Source organism: Lutra lutra, chromosome 6, assembly GCF_902655055.1.
Source record: "Lutra lutra chromosome 6, mLutLut1.2, whole genome shotgun sequence".
NCBI lineage: Eukaryota > Metazoa > Chordata > Mammalia > Carnivora > Mustelidae > Lutra > Lutra lutra.
This window is the reverse complement of record NC_062283.1, coordinates 16039508-16061522: the sequence shown is the minus strand read 5'-3', so window position 1 is coordinate 16061522 and position 22015 is coordinate 16039508. Positions and strand designations below refer to the sequence as shown.

Here is a 22015-nt window from a genome sequence, read left to right as displayed (position 1 = left end):
CGCTGAGCCACCCAGGTGCCCCGACTGTTTTCTTTCTTAAGAGTATGTGCCTGTTGCTATAGAACCCTTCTTGTCTCAGAGCTCCCCTGATGAAAATGCCTTCATATTATTATTCCCTTATATTTCCAGTTTTTTAGGTTCACTTTGAAAAATTACATCTTTTAAGATAGAAATATCTTCTGAGCAGGTTAAGCCTTTTTGTCTTTAATGCATTTATTATAAATCGAAGCTATTTGTTTGGGAGTGACAGCACGAAAACACTATTTTCCTGAAAGATGGAAAGGCAAGCTTTGTCTTCTTTTCCGTAATGACCAGCATCTGTCTCTTATGCCACTGAGAAGCATGCGTGGTCCTTCAGCACACATTGGAAAATATATCCGATGACTCTTCCTTCAAATTATTTCACATTAACTGAGTCCAATCTAATTGTTACTCTTAAGAATTTGGCATGCTGAAATGATTTTATTTTTTAATCTGTTTTCTATATATCTTCTCTTTAAAAAAAAAAAAAGAGCTTTTTACTTGGAGATGATTGTAGATTCACATGCGTTTGCAGGAAATAATGTGGAGAGAACCCACTTACCCTTTATCCGGTTTACCCGATGAGACCATCTTGGAAAACCACAGTATAATATCAAAACCTTGATACAGACCTTATTCAGACTTCACCAGTATTACTTGGATAGGTGTACTCATTTATGTGTGTGTATTTATTTCTGTACAGAGTGACAAGACTGTACACTTGTACAAAACCACTGCAGTCAAACTATAGAATAGTTCCATTGCCCAAGACCCCTAGTATTTACCTTGTTCTATCCACACCTTCTTTCCTTCATGAGGTTTTTTTGTTTTTTGTTTTTTTAAATTATTTATTTATTTATTTATTTGAGAGAGGGAGAGCACAGGGGCGGGGGCAACAGAGGGAAGAGGACAAGCACACTCCCCGCTGAGCGCAGAACCAGATGCAGGGACCCATCCCAAGACCCTGAGATCATGACCCGAGCCAGAATCATGAGTCAGGTGCCTAACCAACTGAGCCACCCAGGTGCCCCACTTCACATGTCTTTAATTTGTTTCTCATTTATGGTCATGACTTAAAATATTTATCTCTTTTTTCTTTAAATTTTATTTTATTTTTTTCAGTGTTCCAAGATTCATTGTTCATGCACCACACCCAGTGCTCCATGCAATACATATCCTCCGTGATACCCACCACCAGGCCCTCCCAACCCCCCACCCCTCACCCCTCCAAAACCCTGTTTGTTTCTCAACCGTGAGAGACTGTGGACTCGGAAAATAATTATCTTTGAAAATTATATCCATACTTTAAAAAGTTTATTTTTAGTGTGGTTAAAAAAAAACGCATAAAATTTCCTATCATAGCTATTTTAAGTGTGTAGTTCAGTAGCGTTTAGTCCCTTCACACTGTTGTATAACGGATTTCCACATCTTTTTCGTCTTGCAGAACTGCAGTTCTGTACCCATTTCCCTCTTCCCAAGCCTCGGGCAATCATCATTCCGTTTCGTCTCTGAACTACACTGCTTTTGATATACCTCATGTGAATGGAATCACACAGTATGTGTAGTTTTCTGTTACTGGCTGACTTTACTCAGTATGAAGTCCTCAAGCTTGAGCCCTGTCATGGCATGTCCCAAGGTTTCTTTCCTTTTTTAAGCTGAATACTATTCCATTGTATGCGCCATCCCCGTTGGTGGACACTCTAGCTGCTTCCGTTTCTTGGCTGCTGTGAATAATGCTGCTATGAGCACGGGTGTGCGGATCGCTCTTTGGGATGCTGCCTTTAATTCTTTGGCTCTATACACAGAAGCGGAATTGCTGGATCGCATGGTAGTTCTTTTTCCAAGTTCTTGAGGAACTACTCTACTTCTTGGCAGCGGCACCATTCTACATTCCCACCAACAACATATACCTGATAAATCTGTTCTTATTCATCCATTTTTGTTCTGTCTGTTTCATGACTGTTTCATTGACCTTTCTTTTACAGTGATAGGGAGCGAACGCTAACGCAGATAGATATTTTGCATTACGGAATGTTCGCCTACCAAGGATGATCCTCAAGGTGACATCCCAGCGTTCTGCTGTCAGCTCTTCCAGCTCTAAGTCACACAACTTGTTTACATAAAAAGGAATTTTATGACAAGAAAACCTGGGTGTTATGTGGAAACTAAGGGTGGTGATGTGGCAGGCCATAGGAATCACTGGAATGAGGGATTTGGTTGTCTCTTGTCTTTGGTGGGTACAGTTTTCTTTTGTCCTGTCCTGAGGCTCTCATCATGTGATGAAGAAATGGCCCTTCAGAGATCCCTCATCCACCCAAAGACTGAGGTGCTCCCTTGGGCCCAGTCCAGAATTCTCAGGGGAAGGGAAAGAGCGGCTCAGCTGGGATCAGTTGTCTCCCCTGACTTACCTCGCCACGGGCTTGGGCAGGGAGATGGAGTCAATGCAAGAACCTGGCCAAGCCTCTAGAAGCTGCACAGGTTGACTGGGAGGGCGTAGGAAGCCAGAAAGAAAGGGAACGAGCACGAGAGAGACAGAATGGAAGGTGCGCTCATCGACCGTAACCTAAACCACAGTGAACAGTAATTAAGGACACTCTGAGGAAGGAACAATGGAGCTTGGGAAGGTCTGGGTAAGGACTATTAAAATTATGCGAGACAAAGAAATAAAAAAAAACCCATTCTGAGTGATGCCTTAGTATATAAAGTTGGGAGCCAAGAGGGGAATTGCCTGAAATGCCTAAAATCATAAAAGATGAAATTGTTGATTTCTGGAACAATTTGAATTAAGAGGTAGATTTCAAAAATGTCAACACTGTTATTTAGTGTAGAAAATAGAAAATCCTATCTCAAACAGCAGTTAATTAATTTATTGCACGAGATTTGCAAATATGTTAGGGACTCGTTAGACACGTTGATGGGTTAAAGCTCTATGATGGAGACCGAGCCAGTCAGAGCGTCTCGCCTTAATGTGTTGAAAGCTGAACTCTTCCCCGCTTGAGCATCAGTGATGATGGTCATCGTTAATGTTTAGTTAGTGTTGCTACACGTGAGGCACAGTACTGGGTACTTTTCTATCCGTCCTCTCATTTACCCTTCTTCCAAAGCCTGGGTGCGCCCCTGTTCATTAACCCAGATTGTCTAGGTTGTTTCCAACAGAATTAATAACCCTCTGCTCTTCTTTTCAGAGATGTGGTACTGGATCTTCCTGTGGGCTCTCTTCTCATCCCTGTTTGTCCACGGTGCTGCAGGCGTGTTGATGTTCGTGATGCTGCAGAGACACAGGCAAGGGAGAGTGATCTCACTCATCGCTGTCAGCGTCGGATTTCTGGCTTCTGTCACCGGCGCGATGATTACTAGTAAGCTGGTTTTGTTTTGCTTAAGGACCTGCCCGTGCATGCACTTTATTCTTACGATGAAGGGGACGTTCGTGTCATCTCCCGTGGAAGGTATTTTCAGCACTGATCACACTTCACCTGGGAGTTCATGGGCTCATGGAATGGAGAGTTTTAGTACTTCTCTGTGAAGACTCGCTATGCAAGGTTCTGTGGAAACTAGAACAACTTGTGAAAATTGACAAGGGGCACAGAAATTCAGGGGGGAGTTTATTTTCTAGTGGACTTAGTTTTTGCTTTAAAGGAACTCCTGATCTAGTCAGGGAGAGAGACAGGCACACCGATTTGACAGTGATCATTGTCATCAAAAAAGTGAAAATAGAGCCCGGAGGTCCTCGATGTGATCTGTGAGGACTACAAGGTAAAACCGTACTTTCTTCTTAAATACAATTTGTTACGACACAAATCTCCTCTGACCTAGTGGGGATCGGCCGCATGCGAGTGTCCTCGAGCCCTGCACAGCTGTCCTCCTGTGCTGCCCGAAATGCCCAGCATACAGGCCCTAGGTGTCCTTCCCTCTGCCTTTCCTTGATGCTGGAGCGGGGCCCCGCCTCTGCCTGGGGTTCAGAGAGGCGGTCCCAGTTCCTGCTGTGCTGGTTGAGCCAGGACTTAGATGCATCCTTTTGAGACCTGAGGGTGCCACGGCCGCTTCCTTGATGCAGCTCTGCCTGCAGGGGGCTGCTTCTTCGTGCTGCTGGGGACTTCTGCCCTCACCAGGGCATCTTAGTGGCTTACATGGCCCTGCACTTGGGGCCTGCTCCCTGGTGTCTGGGGCAGCTCACTGCTGCACAAGAAGGACGTCTTCCCTTCTGGTTGGTTCCTAGCCCCCCAGATATAAGAGTCAGTCCTCTTCTTCTCTAGTTCAAAGGCCTCCTTTTGTGGGGGGCAGTCACCTTTTCCCAGAGGGATTTACATACCTTGCCCTTTTCCCATGTCCCAGTGTCTGTCCTGTGGCACTAATAGGACATTCATAAAACAGTTGTGGGACAAAGTGTAACTATGATTTGTACTGGGATTTAAGGGAATGGAGAGGTTAATTTGGAGGGAACTCGTATAGTAAACTGTTCCCCCCAAGAACATGTATTAAATTTCCATGTTGTCATCTGTTTCTTCATCCTTTCTTCCCTCACCGTTTGGTTTCTCTGTGTTACTCTGTATTAGGTTTCCGTTGTTGCCGCAGGCAGCCTGTAACCCTATCATACGGTACCGCGTCCGTTCTGCCATAGCTGGGGTGTAGGGCAAGCGCTCAGGTTTAGCCGAAGCACAGGACATGCAGAGTGAAGCTGGAGATTCAGCTGGAAAGACAGTGGAACCAGATCCTAGAGGGCCGTGGAAGGCGAGCCAGAAAATTTGGGCTTTTTTCCTGCAGGCCATGGAAAACAAGTAAGATCGTTTTGAATGGGGTTGACAAGGGACAAAGCAGTCTGATGGAAAAATTTGTTTTAATAGCTGAATATAGTTATACATAAAGAACCAAGAGACAACTCTGAAGGGGCAGGGGCCTCGTCTGTCTTCACCACTCCTGCCTTCCTAGCAATAAAACAGTGCCAGGATCATAACAAATCCTCAGAAAATGCTGGTTGGAGGGATGGGTTCAGTAGGGGAGGAGGTACAGGGGTAAGAAAGGAAGAAACAGGGGAGGGAAGAAGGGAGAAACGGGGAAGGAAGAGGAAGTAAGAGACCTTACCTGTGATCTGAACTTGAGGCTGGGATCTGAACGAGAGTTGTAGCTGTGCTTGGACGTGACGGGTAAGGACTATGGCAAAAGGAAACAACCCAAATTAGTTTTACTCACTGTGGTGGCAGACACAGAGGCTTGGAAGGGACTGCAGTGTTTTTGGTGGGCGCCACTGCTGTGATTCTGAACCCACAAACAGAGTTGGGAAGAAGGAACATTGTGCTTAGGAGTTGTGAGCTGCGTGCGGATATGTGTATCTCTTGGCATAAATTACCGTAAAAGCTCGGAGAGCAGGAGAAACGTCACTCTCCTTCAGTTTATCTCTAATGATGCATTTGTATGTTTATTACCTAGTTTCAATTCAGCCAAGAATAAAATATGCCAGTGATTTTAGAAACTGCTGAGTTATATTTTAAATCCTTAAAAAGATAAGTCTGACATAATTTCAAGTAAAAATGTGTATCCAGGTTAGCAATAAAGCATTTAAATATTTTCTGGCTAGTCTTTTGACCTGCAGACACTTGAATTAAGAAAACTAGCTGAAGTGAAACTATTTTAGCTATATTTATTTTCTTAATGCAATTTGTGAGTGTCCGTATTCTCACAACTCTGTATTCTAAAGTCTGCAAATGATTGCTTCAGATCTCTTCTGAATAAGAAACTGATTGAATATAGACACGCATCTATTATATTTTGCTCCTCCTTAGCTTTTATTTCCAATACAATGATTTTTCATTTTAGTTGGTATTGATGGTTAATAACAAAATTGGGAGAAACTAGGTGTCTGTTTATTGCCATCAGCTGACATTATATAGCTGACTAATTTTAGCAAATCTGAAGGTATAAAATGACATCTCTTTGTTGGATTAATTTGCATTTCTCTGATCACTACGGAGTTTGAACATCTCTTCTTATGCTTATTATATATTTAGATTTCTTTTTCTGCAAATTGCTTCTTTAAGCAATTTAAGTGCTTGCTTTTCTTTTGGGGTTCTTGCTTCCTTCTCATTAAATTATAGGGGTTTCTTATACACTAGAGGTATTGGTCTCTTATTGGTTTTGGACTTTGCAAATAACTTCCCATCTTTTATCAGTTACTATCATCTATGATGGTAGATGATCTATTATTCTATTATTCTATGATCTATTGAGCAGAAAGCCTGAATTTCTGTGTTATCAGCTTAAAGAGTTTTTTCGTGTTATGGTTTATAATTTAAGAAGTTCTTCCCTCCACCAAGGTCAAAAGATATGCTGAAATATTTTCTAAGGTTAATTTTATTGTTTTACCTTTAGTACTGAGGTCTTTAATACCTACAGAACAGGAGTCAGCCAACCTTTTCTTAAAGGGAGTATGTAAACTTTGCAAGCCCAGTGGTCTCTATCAGAGCTCTTTGGCTCTGCCACTGTAGTGTGAAAGCAGATACAGAAGTGTGTAAATGAATAGGCATCGCTTTTTCTAATAAAACTACAAAAACAGGGGTCTGGCATTCAGGAATAATTTCATAAATTCCTGACTTGTGCCCTGGTTTAGAGTCTAACTTTGTATTTGGTATTAGATAGGATTCCAGGTATATTTATTTTTCTTCCCACATAATAAGTCGGTTTTGACCACACCATCCATTAAAAATACCCATCATTTCCTCATCGATTCACCTTGTCTGCATATTATGCTCAAGCATGAGGATCTGTCTCCGAACCCTGTTCCGATCTGTTAGTCTTTTTACGTGTTCTTGCAGCAAGGTCACATTTTTTTTTTTTTTCCCTGTGGTTTTGTGGTATTTCTTGATACCTGATCAGGCTAGATCCCTCTCATTTCTTTCTTTAAGTTAACATGGCTGTTTAAGGACTTTTATTCTTTCACATAGATTTTAGAATATGTTTACTCAATTTCTCAAAAAGTGTAACTGTATAATTTTTATTGGGATTTAATTTAACGGAGAGGTTAACTTGGGAAGACCTGTCATAGTAAACTGTTCTACCCAACAACATGTATTAGATTTCCATGTATTTGGATCACCCTCTGTGTCTTTCGTTAGAGTTTAAAAATGTCTTTCTCAACAAGAGGGTTGCATGTTTTTGGTTAATTCTTAAACTCTTACATCGTGGTTGCTGTGCATAGTATCTTTCAGTGACATTAGTTAGTTTTATTGGTATAGAGAAAGGCTGTTTGATTTTCTGAGTGGAGTCTACGAAAGATAAAGCAAAACACTGGTTCTTTGGAAAGATACTAAGATGAATAGATCACTGGTAAACTAATTTAAAAAAAAGTTAAGGCAGAAAAATAAAGTATAGAACAAAATAGAATAAATAACTAGAGACCCAATGGTAGAGATAGAATAAAGAATTATAAAAATAACAGTTTTGCAAACAGGGATATATTCCTAAGTATAAAATGTCAAAATTGGCATTAGAAGAAACTAAATGAGATTAGGACAGTAAGTATATTTAAACAATTGAAATGCTGATGATCTTCCCCTCCCAAAGGAATTCCAGGGTCAAATGAGTTCTACCAATATTTTGAAGGGACAGTTTAGTTCCTATTTTATCCAAATTTTGAGGAAATGGAAAGAGTAAAAGCCATGCACAGTTCATTTGCTGAGGCCAAGGTAATCTTGTTAAGCAAAATAAAGACTGTGCAGGAGCAGAAAAGTATAGGCTCATTTACCTTTTGAGTGTTACCCTAGGAATGCAAAAATAATTCAGGATCAGACATGACTATGGCTGTGTGCCAATAAAATGCTATTTATGGGAACTGAAATTTAAGTTTTGTACAACTTTCATGTATCATGAAGTGTTTTTCTTTTGATTTTTAAGAAATCATTTAAAAATGTAAAAACCATTCTTCACTCCCGTGCCACGTCCGTGTGATGTGGTATGCATAGTGGACCTGTGAACCGCAGCTTGCCAGCCCTTCATTGGACCACACAGGCTGGTGGAACCAACACTGTTAAAACCAAACCTGCCTTAGCCTTCACATTTACTTTCTCTCAGGAAATTCGGAGGGCAAGTCAGGTCACTTTCTTTGGTGTGTTACTGTATATTGACATCTTTCTTCTGTTGGTGGCTCTTCTAGTCTCTCTTGACCTTGTAGGTTCATGTCTTTCACTAACTCTCATGTCAACTCAGCAGTATTGCTTTCCGTACTTCATCTTTACTGTGCAAGAGTTTGCTAGTCCCTAGGTCCTCAGGAGCTCTTTCCTCATTTCTAAGTGATTCTTTCCTCCATGGTTGGTGGGGGCAGTTCCAGACATGCACCATTTATTTCAAGCATCCTGTTCTGCTTGGGTCTTCTTTATTCTTGCATAACTTAGCCTTGTACTTCACCAAAAATATAAAGACCATAATATTTGTGGTCTTTCATCTGGCTAGTGTGTAGCAGAATACACTGTAGAGAGAGTGAAAACTAAAGCAAGAATTGGAGGGACGACATTTGTGAACATATATAAATATAAAAGGATTAATATCCAAACTATATTTTAAAAACCGTACGAATCAAATAAGAAGAAGAAGACTCAATAGAAAAAGGACGGAAGATTTGACAAGCATTTAGTAAAAGTAGAAAACCCTCCTGGCCTCTAATATGTGAAGAAAAGTTCAGTCACATTAATTATTGGGGAAATGCAAATTTATCACAGAGATGACATCTCTTATCAGATTGACAAAAATTTAAAAAATAGATACCAACTGCTTCTAAAGATATGAAGTAACTGAAATATAAATTGGTACAACTACTTTGAAAGATAGTTTGGCATTCCTTACTGAAGTTGAAAATGCCCATAATATAAGACTAAGCAATTCTACTTTTACTCGTGTATTGAAGAGAAATTTTTGACTGTGTATGTGGGCCAGGGGTCACGCACAAGGATCTTCACAAAATCAGTGTTTGTCATTGTTAAGGATTGGAAACAAATTTACTGGCAGTAGAGTGAACAAATTGTGGTATATTCATGCTTAGAATTCTATGCAGTAGTGAAAATGCATGAATTATAGCTACACACTACAATGTGGGTAGCTTTCAGACCTATGATATTGAGCCCAAATTCTGGAATACTTACAGCGTCAATTTACATAAAATTAATTTATTTTACAAAACTAAATAATATATATTTTTAGGATACAAGAAGGTGATAAAGCTGACAAAAAGCAAGGGAATGATAAAAAACAAATTCAAGGAGGGAATGGGACATAAACTGAGCAGAGTCCACGGGAATTTCAGAGGAGATAGTGACGTTCTTCTCTTCAGTTGGATGATGTTACTGGGAATTTGTTATTTTATAATCTACACACACACACACACACACTTCAAAGATTTATATATTTGAGAGAGAGTGGGGGAGGGGCAGAGGGAGAGAGAACCCCAACAGGCTTCACCCTGAGGTCACAACCCTAAGGTCATGACCAGAGCTGAGACTAAGAGTCAGACACATAACCGACTGAGCCACCCAGGCACCCCCCTACATATGTTTTTATAAATATTCTTTCATAGCTGCTCCATATTCAATAGCAATATTTCCAAATTCATTTATTAGGCACCTAAAATTGTTTTCTTGTAGATCTTTTAGATTGAGAATCACTGGTACACTCTTCTGACCAGTGCGTCTGGGTGTGGAATCCCACAACACAGTGCGGATTTCTGTAAATCTGATTCTTCTGGAGGAAAGTTGTAACTTCGAATTGTTTCCTGACTGATTATCAACTGGAAAGAAAATGGTGGTTTATTTTCTGTATAACACTATATAGGCTTGAAGAGCTTGTCCTCTGTTCCTTGAAACATTTTAAGGAAGAATGATTTATTTAGTAGCTTTGTTTGTTTTTCCTTGAACAGCAAGGCCTTCCAGCGTGAAATCCATTTTAATCAGCAGAGCAGCCAAATACTCAGTAAAGGAGTCTGCTTGTTTGGGAAAGGAGATGCCAGTAGAGTGGAAAGGTTCTCAGTACTCATTTTCTATTCCTTAAATCTTTTTTTTAATTCCCTTCTCCCTTTGTTTCTTCGGGTATGTTTCCATGGTTCCTGACCTCCAGTTAAAATCTAACCCCCTACGGAGATGCCCCAAATGTGTTTTCCTGGGCCCTCTCTCTCCAGCCAAAGGACCCCACCCTGAACTTCAGAGGCACAGAAATAATAAGTATAAGCACCGCCTCTTTTAGTTACATAGAAAACACTTGACATTGAACATGTACACAATTTTTCTTATTCTGTAAGATTTGCTACCTAGCTTAAAGTGTAATTTATTCCTTATTATTTCATATTAAGAATTCAATGAACTTTGTCATTACCTACAAATATTTTAGTTTGGAAAATAGGATTGAAAGATATTCTGACCTTGAGGATGAAAGTTTCTTAGACTTATAGAGAAGTATAGGCAAGTTGGCGTGGAAATTGTTAGATTTTTAAAATGAGTTTTAATTTCATAAGTAATAAATGACTGCATATTCTCCTTGTAAAACGCAAAACATTATGAATGAGGCAAAGGTCTCTTTGGACTAGCACTCCCAAACTAGCGCTCTTCTCAGTTGTAATCCCTATTTTTAGTTTGGCTTTTATTCCCCCAGATGTATGTCTATATGAATATTACATTTATTCATATTTACATATATAAACATTTACATACAGGCACACCTGCATACAGATGCACGTACTAGTAGAGAATAGATATAGTTTTAGGTTTCATTTTCTTTGTTGCATAAATGATATGTCTTAGGTTCTTTTCATATCAGTTCATAAGTTTTTTTATTTTTTCTTTGAAATTGTATGGGTTTCATCGTGTGGGCTTGATCTAGTTTACGCACTCCAGACTGAAGGATATTGGGTCCTTGCTTTTGATTTTGTGGTGTTTGTTTGTGTTTGTTTTTGCTACTACAAAATGTACTCCCTTGGTTATCATATGTGTGTTTGTGTGTATGTGTGTGTCTGTGCTGTGGGCATGAATCAAGTCTTTTTCTAGTCTGTCCTTTTAGGGTTTTTCTCTTTTTTATATAGTTTTAAGCTATCTTCTTTTCCTAAGATCATAGATACATTCTCTTCTGTTTTAAAGTTTACATTTATAAGTTTATTTTTAATATTTTGTTCTTTAACTCATATGAAATTTATTCTGGGGAGTGGTGTGAAGGAGGGATCTAGATTTTCTCCTTCCAGTGGCTGCTAGTTGTTCCAACATCATTTACTGAATGCTAAGTCACTGGAAATACCTTTTTCATTTTCTACTATGACAACCATTAGCCAAAGCTGAGTGCATACTAGGACCAGTCACTCTTTATCTTCATGCTCGCCCATTTTACAGTTGAGGAAATGAGGCACAGAGAAGTTGAGGGACCGCCCCATGTAGCATGTCTGCTAGCTAGTGGATTTCGGAGTTTGATCCACAAGTCTGGCTCCAAAATCCGTGCTCTTAACCTCACATGAGCACAAGATGTTTGACTTGACGCATTTGCTTACCATTTCCTGGGAAGCCTGAGCTAGTAAGTGCTTAGATTTTCACTTCTTGGATCACTTTTGAAAACTTAGTGCTGGAGAGATGGAGGCCAAATTGAAGAGAGTCATGGAAGTCTAGGGTAAATCCACAGAAAAACAGTATTTCTTCAGGTTTATTTTAATATTATTTTTGATAACAGAGAAAGCATAAAATCTTTAAAATATTTTTTTCTTTTTCAAAGATCTATTATTTTGGGAGAGAGAGAGAGTGCATGAGGGAGGAAGGGGCAGAAGGAACCCCGTGCAGGTTCAATCCCAGGACCCTGAGATCATGACCTAAGGCAGAATGAAGAGTCAGATGCTTAGCCCCTTAGGCACCCACATGCCCCAGATCTTTAACATTTTTTAAAGAATGTTCTCTAATTCTAAAATTTGAGGACATCACCAGTTACACTAGTGAAGCTTATTATTTGATGAGGTAAATGTTAGTGCCACTAGTTTTATTTAATGTTGAGATGTTTATCAGACTTTATGATTTTCTGAATTCCTTGTTTTCTTTTTTACTTAGTACATATGTGAAATGATAGAATGATTTGGGGATTTATAGCCAGATTAACTGATATTGAAATTCCAGCTCTTGTCCTCACTGTACTTCCTTGGGCGGGTCATTTAACCTCTCTGAACCTCTGTTTTTCATCTTTACATTAGGTGATAATATTCTGGCCTGGGATGATATTTAAACAAGATAGTATTTGTAAAGATAGTATTTGTAAAGTTGCTATCAAGATACATAATGCGTAGTAAAAAGGGAGTACATTTTAATTTCCTTCTTAAAAAATGCACATATGAAGTCCTTGGCTTAGATCAGGAACTTCTCTTTCCAGTTTATATCTCTTTAAAGGAATATAGTTACTTTTATTTGGGGGATTTTAAGAGAACGACAGAGTTAATTCTTAGCTAATTTTTTATGAACAGATTTCTATCTCAAAGAATTGTCGTGTCAGTATCTCTGAATCATTTACTTCTGGCATTGCTTTTTGTTTGGCCGTTCTAGGATAAATCTTTTTTTTTCTAGGGGAAAGTTTGAAGGCCATCTCAATCTCTAAATTAAATACTCTACTTACTCTAAATTAAATGCTTAGAAGGCATACTCTAAATGTTTCATTATATGTGGTATATTAATAAGGTAAAGTGTTGAATCAGACGGGCTCTGAGACTCCTGGAACTCCGGGATTCCCACATTCTTGGAAGTGTGCACGATCTAAATATTTTTCCAGAACAGATGTCAGGTTCATCTTCCATTTTTATTAGATGTCATGATACTAGTCTCTAAATAACTTTATGGTTGTATGCTTTATTACAAAATAAAAACTATATGGTAGATTCTGAAATGTTGCCATCAATTCTTCAATATTTCATATCACATTTAAGAATTTTTTAAAAAAATTTCTTGAGTAATTTAGGAACTGCATTATACTGTGCAGTTTTCTGTATTTTCATTTATGATTATCAGCATATTGAGTTGTATGTTTATAAAAATAGTGATTGGCCAGTTCAATACCCAGGTGAGAGATTACAGTAACAGAATACTCATGTTTATGAACATGTTTGGTGTCAAGTAAACAGCGTGTGTTGTAAATACGTATTTTGCAGCTGAATAGAAATCCTGTCTTTCCTGGAAGCGATGTGGTCAAGTGTGACTTTTACGGATCACACGGAAACTTCCGTGGACAGTTTAGAACACGAGCGTGTAGGTGACGGATTCTGGTGTGCTGAGATGGAGAACGGTCTGACGTGCACACGGCGCAGGGTGTCAGGAAGGGAATGAACGTGTTCTTGTCTTTCTCTGCCCCTTGTCATCCAGGCGCAGCCGTCGCGGGCATCTACCGAGTGGCAGGGAAGAACATGGCCCCCCTGGAGGCGCTGGTGTGGGGCGTGGGACAGACTGTATTGACATTAATCATCTCCTTCTCAAGGATCCTCGCCACACTCTGAGCTTTCGGTGGGAATGTCTAACTTCACAGAAGGAGACAGATGTACAGATTCTCAGAACACGGCGTGGTGAAGGAGCGGGGATGAAATTGAGCAAGGAGAACGTGGAAGGAGCAGGTCGCTGCAGAAGGCCTTGAGCTGTGTGCGAAGATCGCCCTCTGGTGTCCAAGTGATTGCACTACCGCACCGCACCTTAACGTGCCTCCGTCCCAGGCCAGGCGCATCCTGGAAGCCGTGAGCAGAAGCACCTTGTTCAGCCGCCAATCAGGTTAACACTGGTGTTGACTCATCGTTCTTTAACAGTGTTGTGTTGAGTTACAGGGACGTTTTGAGGAATTGATATATGTGCCAAACTCTTCTCTCTCTCTCTCTCTCTCTTTTTTTTAAACATTGATCCTGTGACAATTTGCAAGTGTAGATGTAGATGAGTGCTGTGAATCACATTTGACATGAATTCAGGTAACGTAGTGAGATTTTTGTTTCGTGACGCTAAATCCCGTATGAGTGCTGAACACTGAATCCTTTAGTATGAGGTGAACTTTTTGGTTTTTAATGTTGAACGTTTCTGGGATTTAGGGCTTTCATATGTTTAGGCATTATTGTTATTTAATTTATGTGGAAAATAATACTTAATGGAAAACTAGCTAAACTCTTGTAAGGACTCAAAGTAGACCCATAGGGTGCATCCTTCCCACTCACTTAAATAACACTCTTTTAATAGTTTCCCTCCTGCGTAACTATTCTATTGATATGAATACAAAAACTATGGGTCACACACATTGACTGTAGTTTGTGTGTCATAAAAATATAATTTGAAAATTTTCTTATAAACTTTGTAAGAAAAGAAGTCTGAAATGCATGTTGCATTCTTTGACCCTTCTAAAGAAAGTTTTTGCCATGTATCTCATGGAGAAAACATCTTTATAACTCATATCTCGGTGGGATTATATTACTTGTTGCATATATCTTGATTTTTGACAAAACATAAACGATCTTGCATTCTGGAGTATTACCTATATTTAAAGAGTGGCCTAAATTAGGCTGTGAAAACAAAGAGCCTCATTTGTAGATAAGTGACAAGTTATATAAGAAGAGTAATAAACTATCTTACATTGGGCATGTGGTAACATAATTTCGCTAAGTAAAAATTGGGGAATATAATTAAGTAATTTAAAAATTTGGCACTTAATCTCAGCATATCAGTACAGTACTGAACATATATTAGAGCGGTTCTGTCATTCAGTTCTCGATTTGCGCTATTAAGTTTCCTAGAATCAGTGATGACATTTAATAGAATGAAAAAGTCCTTAGTTATACAACATTTTAAGAGGTTTTGGCAAGATGGAGTTGTTTTTAAGAGAGCAAGGAGTAAGGGGGACAGAACCTGGTTGAATTTGTCTCCAACTGATTGTTTTAAAGTCCAGGTCCTCTGATAAATGTGCTAACTCAGAAACCCACTGCAGAAAATGTGAGGTTAAGGGCAATCCAAAAAACAATCTGCATACTCTAGCCTCACTATTTTATACCCTGATTTGCTAAAAAGTACATTTCTATTAGGTCCCATTCAAATTTAAGACCCTCATTACCCACACCACTTCTTTTCCACCGAAAAGCAGAAGATCTTTCAACGACTTCACAATAGGGAGTTGGGGAAGAGGATACTTTTACGAGTATGGAAGCCAGTTTTGGGGGGTTTACTAATGCTGTGGCTTGGAAATCTGTTTTTTTTTTAAACCAATAAGCAACTATGCATCCCTAGAGATCTTTGAAGTAAACCTTAAAATTTATTCTTTTTATTATGTACGAGCCTAAAAATTATTTTCATGTGTTCTTTATGCTCCTGATGTTTTCCCAAATTAAATTTAGGCATAAATTTTCCAAGTCAGTTTGATTTCTCCTTTTCTTTCAGACTTGAATTGTGTTCTTCCTTTACTTTGGCTCTTCTATTGGTCATTTCACGTGGTCATATTCTTTGAGAGGAGTTACCAATCACATGTTCACATTGTTTCAGATCGACAATACGAGTATTTCTTTGAACATTTGGTTGTTTCATGATTTAAGAAAGTTACCTTGGTAAGGGAATAACGAGCACATGGTTTAGAATCCAAAATTAGCCAGAAAATAACGCAGACACATTAAATCCATCCGTGTGTGGACCAAAGAGATTCTAACTCCTGTTTTTACTCTAGAAGGGAAGTAGAATTGGATGGTTCTTAATTAGTCTATGGAGTGTCCTGCAGCTCTCCCCATCAAGTTGCTTTACATTATGAATTGTGTCTGTGTGTGTGCTCTTAACCTTTGGAGGAATTGCTGGTTTCTTTGCTGTTTTCAGTTCTTTCCATTGGGATTTTGTGCAGATGTCACTCTCTTGATGTTTTCAAATGCAGTTGAGTCGCGTGAGTTGATAAAATTGTCTTAATAGCTCCTTCTATGCCGAGATTTTTTTTTAAATCAGTGGTTTTCCTACAGAGACAACAAATGCTTAATGTTATATATCCATACACACATATATATCATTATATACATATATGTAAAGCTGCTACATACGAATATAGTCTAATTGGAAAGCTTTTGTTCAGTGAACACTTTCCCATTCTAGTAGAGAATTTTATATATTTGTTCAGTTGAGTGATCTTTTAAATAAGCAAGGATGTTTGAGATTTTTGAATTTGGAGAAATTTTTCTTGGGTTATTAGTGCTGGAGACCCTTGTTTGTGATATGACAAAAAGCCCTTATTGATGTATTTGGGTTACACCATCTTAAAATTTATATATGATTTAGCAGTAAACTTTCTTTGTGATAAATGCAGGAAGGAAGGGGGAAATCTTTTAGAGTTTATACTCCTTTATTAAAAAAAAAAAAAAGTTTACTAAAATATTACTGATGGTGAAATCAGTTCCCCAAAGAAGAGATCTATGCCAACATCTCCAAACTAATTATTACTTAACATACTGGTTAGAACTGTCCATAGATCAGAATCGATCAGGGGGGCCCATTGAAGCTACAAATAATGCAGAACTTTTTTTTTTTTTTAATTTTTTTATTTTTTTCAGCATAACAGTATTCATTATTTTTGCACCACACCCAGTGCTCCATGCAATCCGTGCCCTCTACAATACCCACCACCTGGTGCCCCCAACCTCCCACCCCCCACCCCTTCAAAATTCTCAGATCGTTTTTCAGAGTCCATAGTCTCTCATGGTTCACCTCCCCTTCCAATTTCCCTCAACTCCCTTCTCCTCTCCATCTCCCCTTGTCCTCCATACTATTTGTTATGCTCCACAAATAAGTGAAACCATATGATAATTGACTCTCTCTGCTAATGCAGAACTTTTAAATGAAGGCGGTGCAGGTGGCCCCATGGGATGACTCCACTGGTTGCCCAGAATAAGGACATTTCTAAATGGTGGCTGTATTCAATGCTCACAGTTTAATCACTCTTACTTTACATCTTAATGTATACTAAGCAGTCTTAGTCTGTTACCTGAGGTACTTTCTTAGTATTTGCAACATATATTTGCACAGCCCAAAAAAGCATAAGGGTTTTGTTTGTACTTTAAATGAGAAGTAAGGAAATGAGCTGCCCCGTATATCATGCATCTGTGATATAAGGAATAGGGGTAAGTTAAAATCAAAGAGTGTTGTTGAAAGCGCCTTTAAAGAAGGACTAATTAAGACACAGAGGGCTCTGCCATGTTGCTGTGCCCATGCCGGCACTTCCACGCCAGCTAATTCCGTCTGGTTCGCATGGCTCTGTGGCTTTCCAGGTGCTGTCCTGAGAATTTCTATAGTAAATACAAGGATGGGGGTCCCCGCCCTTGAGTCCACCAAGAGCTAGCAAGGTGATTGTAAATCCTAAAAAGTTGGGACATTTTACTTCCCGATTCTGTTTGAGAGTTTAAGTCCTGTTCCCCCTTCCCCCTGCCCCCAGATTCTGGTTTTCCCAGTTTATCCACTGAATCGACTTTCTGAAAGTAGGACACCATTGCCCTGACAGAGTGGACAGAAGGCTAGACTCTAGCCCACCGCCTCACCTCGAACCCAGGACCCGTCTCTTGTTGAATGCACAGCAGTAACTATTGGGCAGTAGGTGACTAAGGGAATCATTAGGATGGTTTCAGTTACATTTTTAACACCAACTGAATATGTTGTTTTGTAAAATTCATCTATTTTCTTCCATTTCCACATGTTCCCCTACATCTATTTTAAGAAGGAAACTAAAAAAAAGTCTCATAATCTTGCTTCCTTTACCTCCTCTCCAGCTCTTTATTTTGGAAATGAGCAGATTCTCCAAGACCACTTCTGGGAGTTGGAGGGGGTGGAGATGGCCAGGGCGAGCAGGATTAAATTCGTTTGTTTATTGCTAGTTCAACTAGAAAAAGGGTGAGAGTAGCCAGCACTGACACTCCCCCTCCCCCTCCCCAGCCCTTGTCTTTGTCTTATCCTGCTTTGCTTCCTTGGATCATTCAGCCTACGTCCACTGAATATCTGCCACATGCGGCTTCACTGTCCTTGTTTCAGGGATGGGACAGGGTGTCCTCCATGTCCTCCCCTCCGCCACCCTGCAGCCGCCGGCTTCAGGTATCCGGTCAGTTCTGCAGGAAATAGATCTGGGCTTCGGTGCCTGCCGTGTCCCTCATCCCACGGACCAAAAGTGCTTATGCCCTACTTGTTTCTAACTGCAGGGGGTTCTGTTATTTTTGATTTATGTCAGGTTATAATTCATGAAGTCACAAGACACGAAGGGTATTTTCTGAAATATTCTCAAACTACGTCACTCTTCCATTACCTTTTTTTTTTTTCCTCTCTCGAATGTCTTAATCAGAATCTCTTCAGAGTCCTTACTTGTTTGTAAGATGTGAAGAACATAGAAGGTCACAAAGAAGTTCTGGTAGACCTAAAGGGCAGAGAAGTTGGGCACCACCTGCTGGGTTGCTGTGTAAATTGTTGCTTTTAATAGGGGTGAGAATCTCAGTGCGGAAAATTGGCTAGTGATCCGATCAGTTGGCTCATAATCTCTCTTAACTCAAGGGGAGACTTCATGCAAAAGGACATTATTCGATTAAAGATGACAAGGTGTTTCAAACACGTGGTAGTATTTTGTAGCAGGGGGCAGTTTTTTCCTTTAGGCAGGAAGAAGCTGGAGGGGAAGCACCGCAAGCCAGGGCGAACACAGCTGCCCCCCGGTGGTAGGTCTGTAAACTACACTGTGAAGACGTCTGCTGTTTATTTGAGAGACTCAACGGAGCATTCGCAATCCGTGTGTGTGTGTGTGTGTGTGTGTGTGTGTGTGTGTGTGTGTGTGTGTGTGTGTGTGTGTGTGTGTGTGTGTGTGTGTGTGTGTGTGTGTGTGTGTGTGTGTGTGTGTGTGTTGATAGGTTTGCACTGTGAAGACGTCTGCTGTTTATTTGAGAGACTCAACGGAGCATTCGCAATCCGTGTGTGTGTGTGTGTGTTGATAGGTTTGCTCTTCTCATAGAACGATCTCTGTTCAGTGTAGACAGTATAGTGATTTTAAGGAGGCTGCTAAGGTAGTTATCTAAAAATATATCTGAATTTGTTTGGGGGAGTAGTACTTAATATGTTTCAGTAAATGTGGAGGTTTACCAGTTAATACTTGATTAAATCGATGGAAGCACCCACATTTCTCCATGAGCTGAGCTCTGAACTGTTATCTCCTCCCTGGAGGTTAGAGGACTCCTCCTTACATTCATTGCACATATGTTGGACTTACATAATGACCCTTTGTCAATTTCAAGCACGAATTTTCCAGTTTCTTAAAAATCTCCCCCTTCCTTCCATACCGATGTCATAAGTTAAAGGTTAAACCCAAGTGTCGTTTGTTGATAGACTCAGAAGCGTTGTTTAAAGGAAAAGGTTCTTAATACCTTACAGTTAGAATCTCACTGAAAAATAAATGCTCCAGGCAAGCCAAGAAAGCATGAACCTCTTCCATATTTTTTGGATGACGTACTGCGTCCTATCAATCTCCCCTCAGTGGTAATGTGACTGTCCCCTCTTTGGGAATCTATTTAGGTACGGAACTGAAACTGGAAAGCGGTGTAACACTAATATATACAACGAGGCACCATCATCCATAATGACCATAACTGTAACACTTTTTCTCCTAATTACATATTGAAAATTTCCAAAGTCCATCTCTCATTTTAGAGCCCTGTACGAATGAATGTTAACTTGACAGTACTACTGATTAGGAGAAATTTCTCTTGTTTTTAGACTTAAATATTTGCACATCATCACTAAGTATCTTGGGGGAAGGAACATTTTAAAGTTTCCTCCCTAGAGAGCGAAATAGAGGCCCTTGTTTGAAAAGAAGTTAAAAATGATTTACTTTCAGTACTGGATGAGTTGGTTGTCTAACTGTTGACCCTTTCTTGGTGTTTGTGATAGCAGATGCATTTATGTGGAGAAATTTTTAGTTTCCACCCTCAATACACACACACGTGAGCTGTACACATTTTAGATGAACAAATAAAACTCCACAGTATTTTCCATTACAGTCCTATAACTTACTAAAATTTATAGGATTCTGCCATGAAGTATTAACCCCTGACTCTAGACATTTGAGGACGAGGGGATCAACTTCAAATTAACCAACAACAATGGCTTGATTTAAATAGCAAAAAATATAGTTTACCAGATAGGTATTAAAAATTCACTTTCAAATTGTGTTAACTCTCAGGTCACTGATGAATCATTTAGTAAAACACAGCAGTTTTTAAAAGCTAAATGATGCCTTAGTGCCTTGGAAGTTAAGATACTTTTGCAGAGTGAATTTGGCAGGATTCAAGATTGGCATACTTGTTACTGGAGATTTAGAATTTACGGATGGTTTTATTGAATTAACTCCTTATGGTGAATAAAAATCAGCCATTTTGCCATTGACTCCGACAGATGACAACTACTTTCCTTATATTTTCATGATGTGGTATTTGTCTATAATTTTTTTCTTTTTACAAGTAAGTTTGAGATGGAGAAAAATGTAGTCAAGACAATGAAGTGTGGGATTTTAAAATTCAGTTTTGTCGTAAACTAGAAATTCTAGCGTGGACAGTGTTAGTTTTATATCGTAGTATTAAAGGGCAGAAACTTTATGTAACATTTAGGAATATGTTTATCATCAGGGATTTCTTTTTACTATAGAAAAACTTAATGTACTGTGAAGTTTAAAGACAGGAAGAATAAATGTTAGACGGGGTCACACACAAAAGCAAAGGCATATGTGATGAACTAACCCATATTATGTGAAAACAATCCCCCCTTCTGTTAAGACTATAAACTACACTGTATGAGTATGTGTACTGCATGTTTACATAATACAGTTTAATTTTGAAGGATTATTTTAAAAACTATGTTTATGTATAATACCTAACGAGCTGTAAATATTGTATACTATTGATTTTTAATTTTATATAAGCGATTTTTTTATTTCCCAATTCATGTACAAACCTCATTGTGTATATAGCCTGATTTCCTGGAGAACACAAATTTTGCAGTGAACTTTATTTTAATTGTGGTAAGCATCAAGTTAGCCTTAGGGATGTTGGTCTTTATTTTAAATTATTTTTCACCACTCATTTTCTTCAAAGGGCAGCAATAAACACATGCAAGTTATTTTTGACTCTAGAAAGTTGGTCTGCAAACACAAGATCTAGGTTCCAATTCATTGCTTTAAAGAAAAGATGCACAATTACTATCTACTGTCTGATCACAGGACCATTTCTGAGGTCCGTGTGTCTCTCCTCTTTGTAATATACAGGGTGAACTCTTTACTGACACACACAGGACAACTGTTAAAAGCGAATCCAGCACTTAAACGTCATTACACAGAATTTATTGGATTAAAAATTTGTAATATACAGTATTTTAATAAAATTTCTGTATTCAATTTCATGCACTTATATATAAATAAACCTGTCTTTAAAAGCTTTATGGGGCATTCTGACTCTTGATGACAGCTTCTCAACTCATTCACTGCGGACTCGAATGTTTTCTCTTACCCTTCCGTTGGGTTTTCTCGGCCCATTTTACATGTGGATTTTGGAGGTAGTCCGGCAAAAGTAAGAAGTCCAAAAGACAAACTTGGTTGAATTTATTGTTTTACCCAGGACCAGTCGTAGGCCACATAAACATCTTCTTCTAAGAATTATTGTTTTACAAGGCACACTCTCACTTTTATTAATAAATGACTACCATTTATGGAGTGTTTATTATCTGTTAGACACTTTATTCTTTAACACAGTGATCCTTCAAATTAAATGGATTACTAAGGTTTGCAAAGGTAATCCTTTGCAAATGAAGCATTGGAGGTTCTGAGAAGGTGAGAACTTCTCAAGGTCACACAGCTAACAGTGCTGTGCTGGGGTTTTCTTATTCTCTTACCTGTGTGTTTTCTCCGCGATGCTCTGTCGGCTTCCACAGAGCATTCTGGGAGCTCCTACCTGCAGGAAGAAAATCTCATTCTTGACTAAGACCAGATGGCCTCACGGGGATTTGAA

General features: G+C 39.1%; 1 protein-coding gene and 1 long non-coding RNA gene across 3 annotated transcripts in view; both read left to right on the top strand.

Annotated features, from left to right (window-relative positions):
• TMEM170B (transmembrane protein 170B) overlaps positions 1–16620 on the top strand; it is a 30525-nt gene extending 13905 nt beyond the window's left edge. The window contains exons 2-3 of one of the 2 annotated variants that reach the window (XM_047733696.1): positions 3207–3377; positions 13480–16620. In XM_047733696.1, coding sequence (XP_047589652.1) covers positions 3207–3377; positions 13480–13568 — 260 coding nt within the window. In that variant the 3' untranslated portion in view covers positions 13569–16620. Of the gene's footprint in view, positions 1–3206; positions 3378–13367 lie in introns of both variants that reach the window. The other variant, XM_047733695.1, reaches the window with a different exon arrangement.
• Positions 16621–16822: 202 nt separating this feature from the next.
• On the top strand, positions 16823–21449 carry LOC125102450 (uncharacterized). The gene is made up of 2 exons (XR_007128130.1): positions 16823–18874; positions 18959–21449. It is a non-coding gene; the product is annotated as an uncharacterized LOC125102450 (long non-coding RNA).
• Positions 21450–22015: the final 566 nt, after the last annotated feature.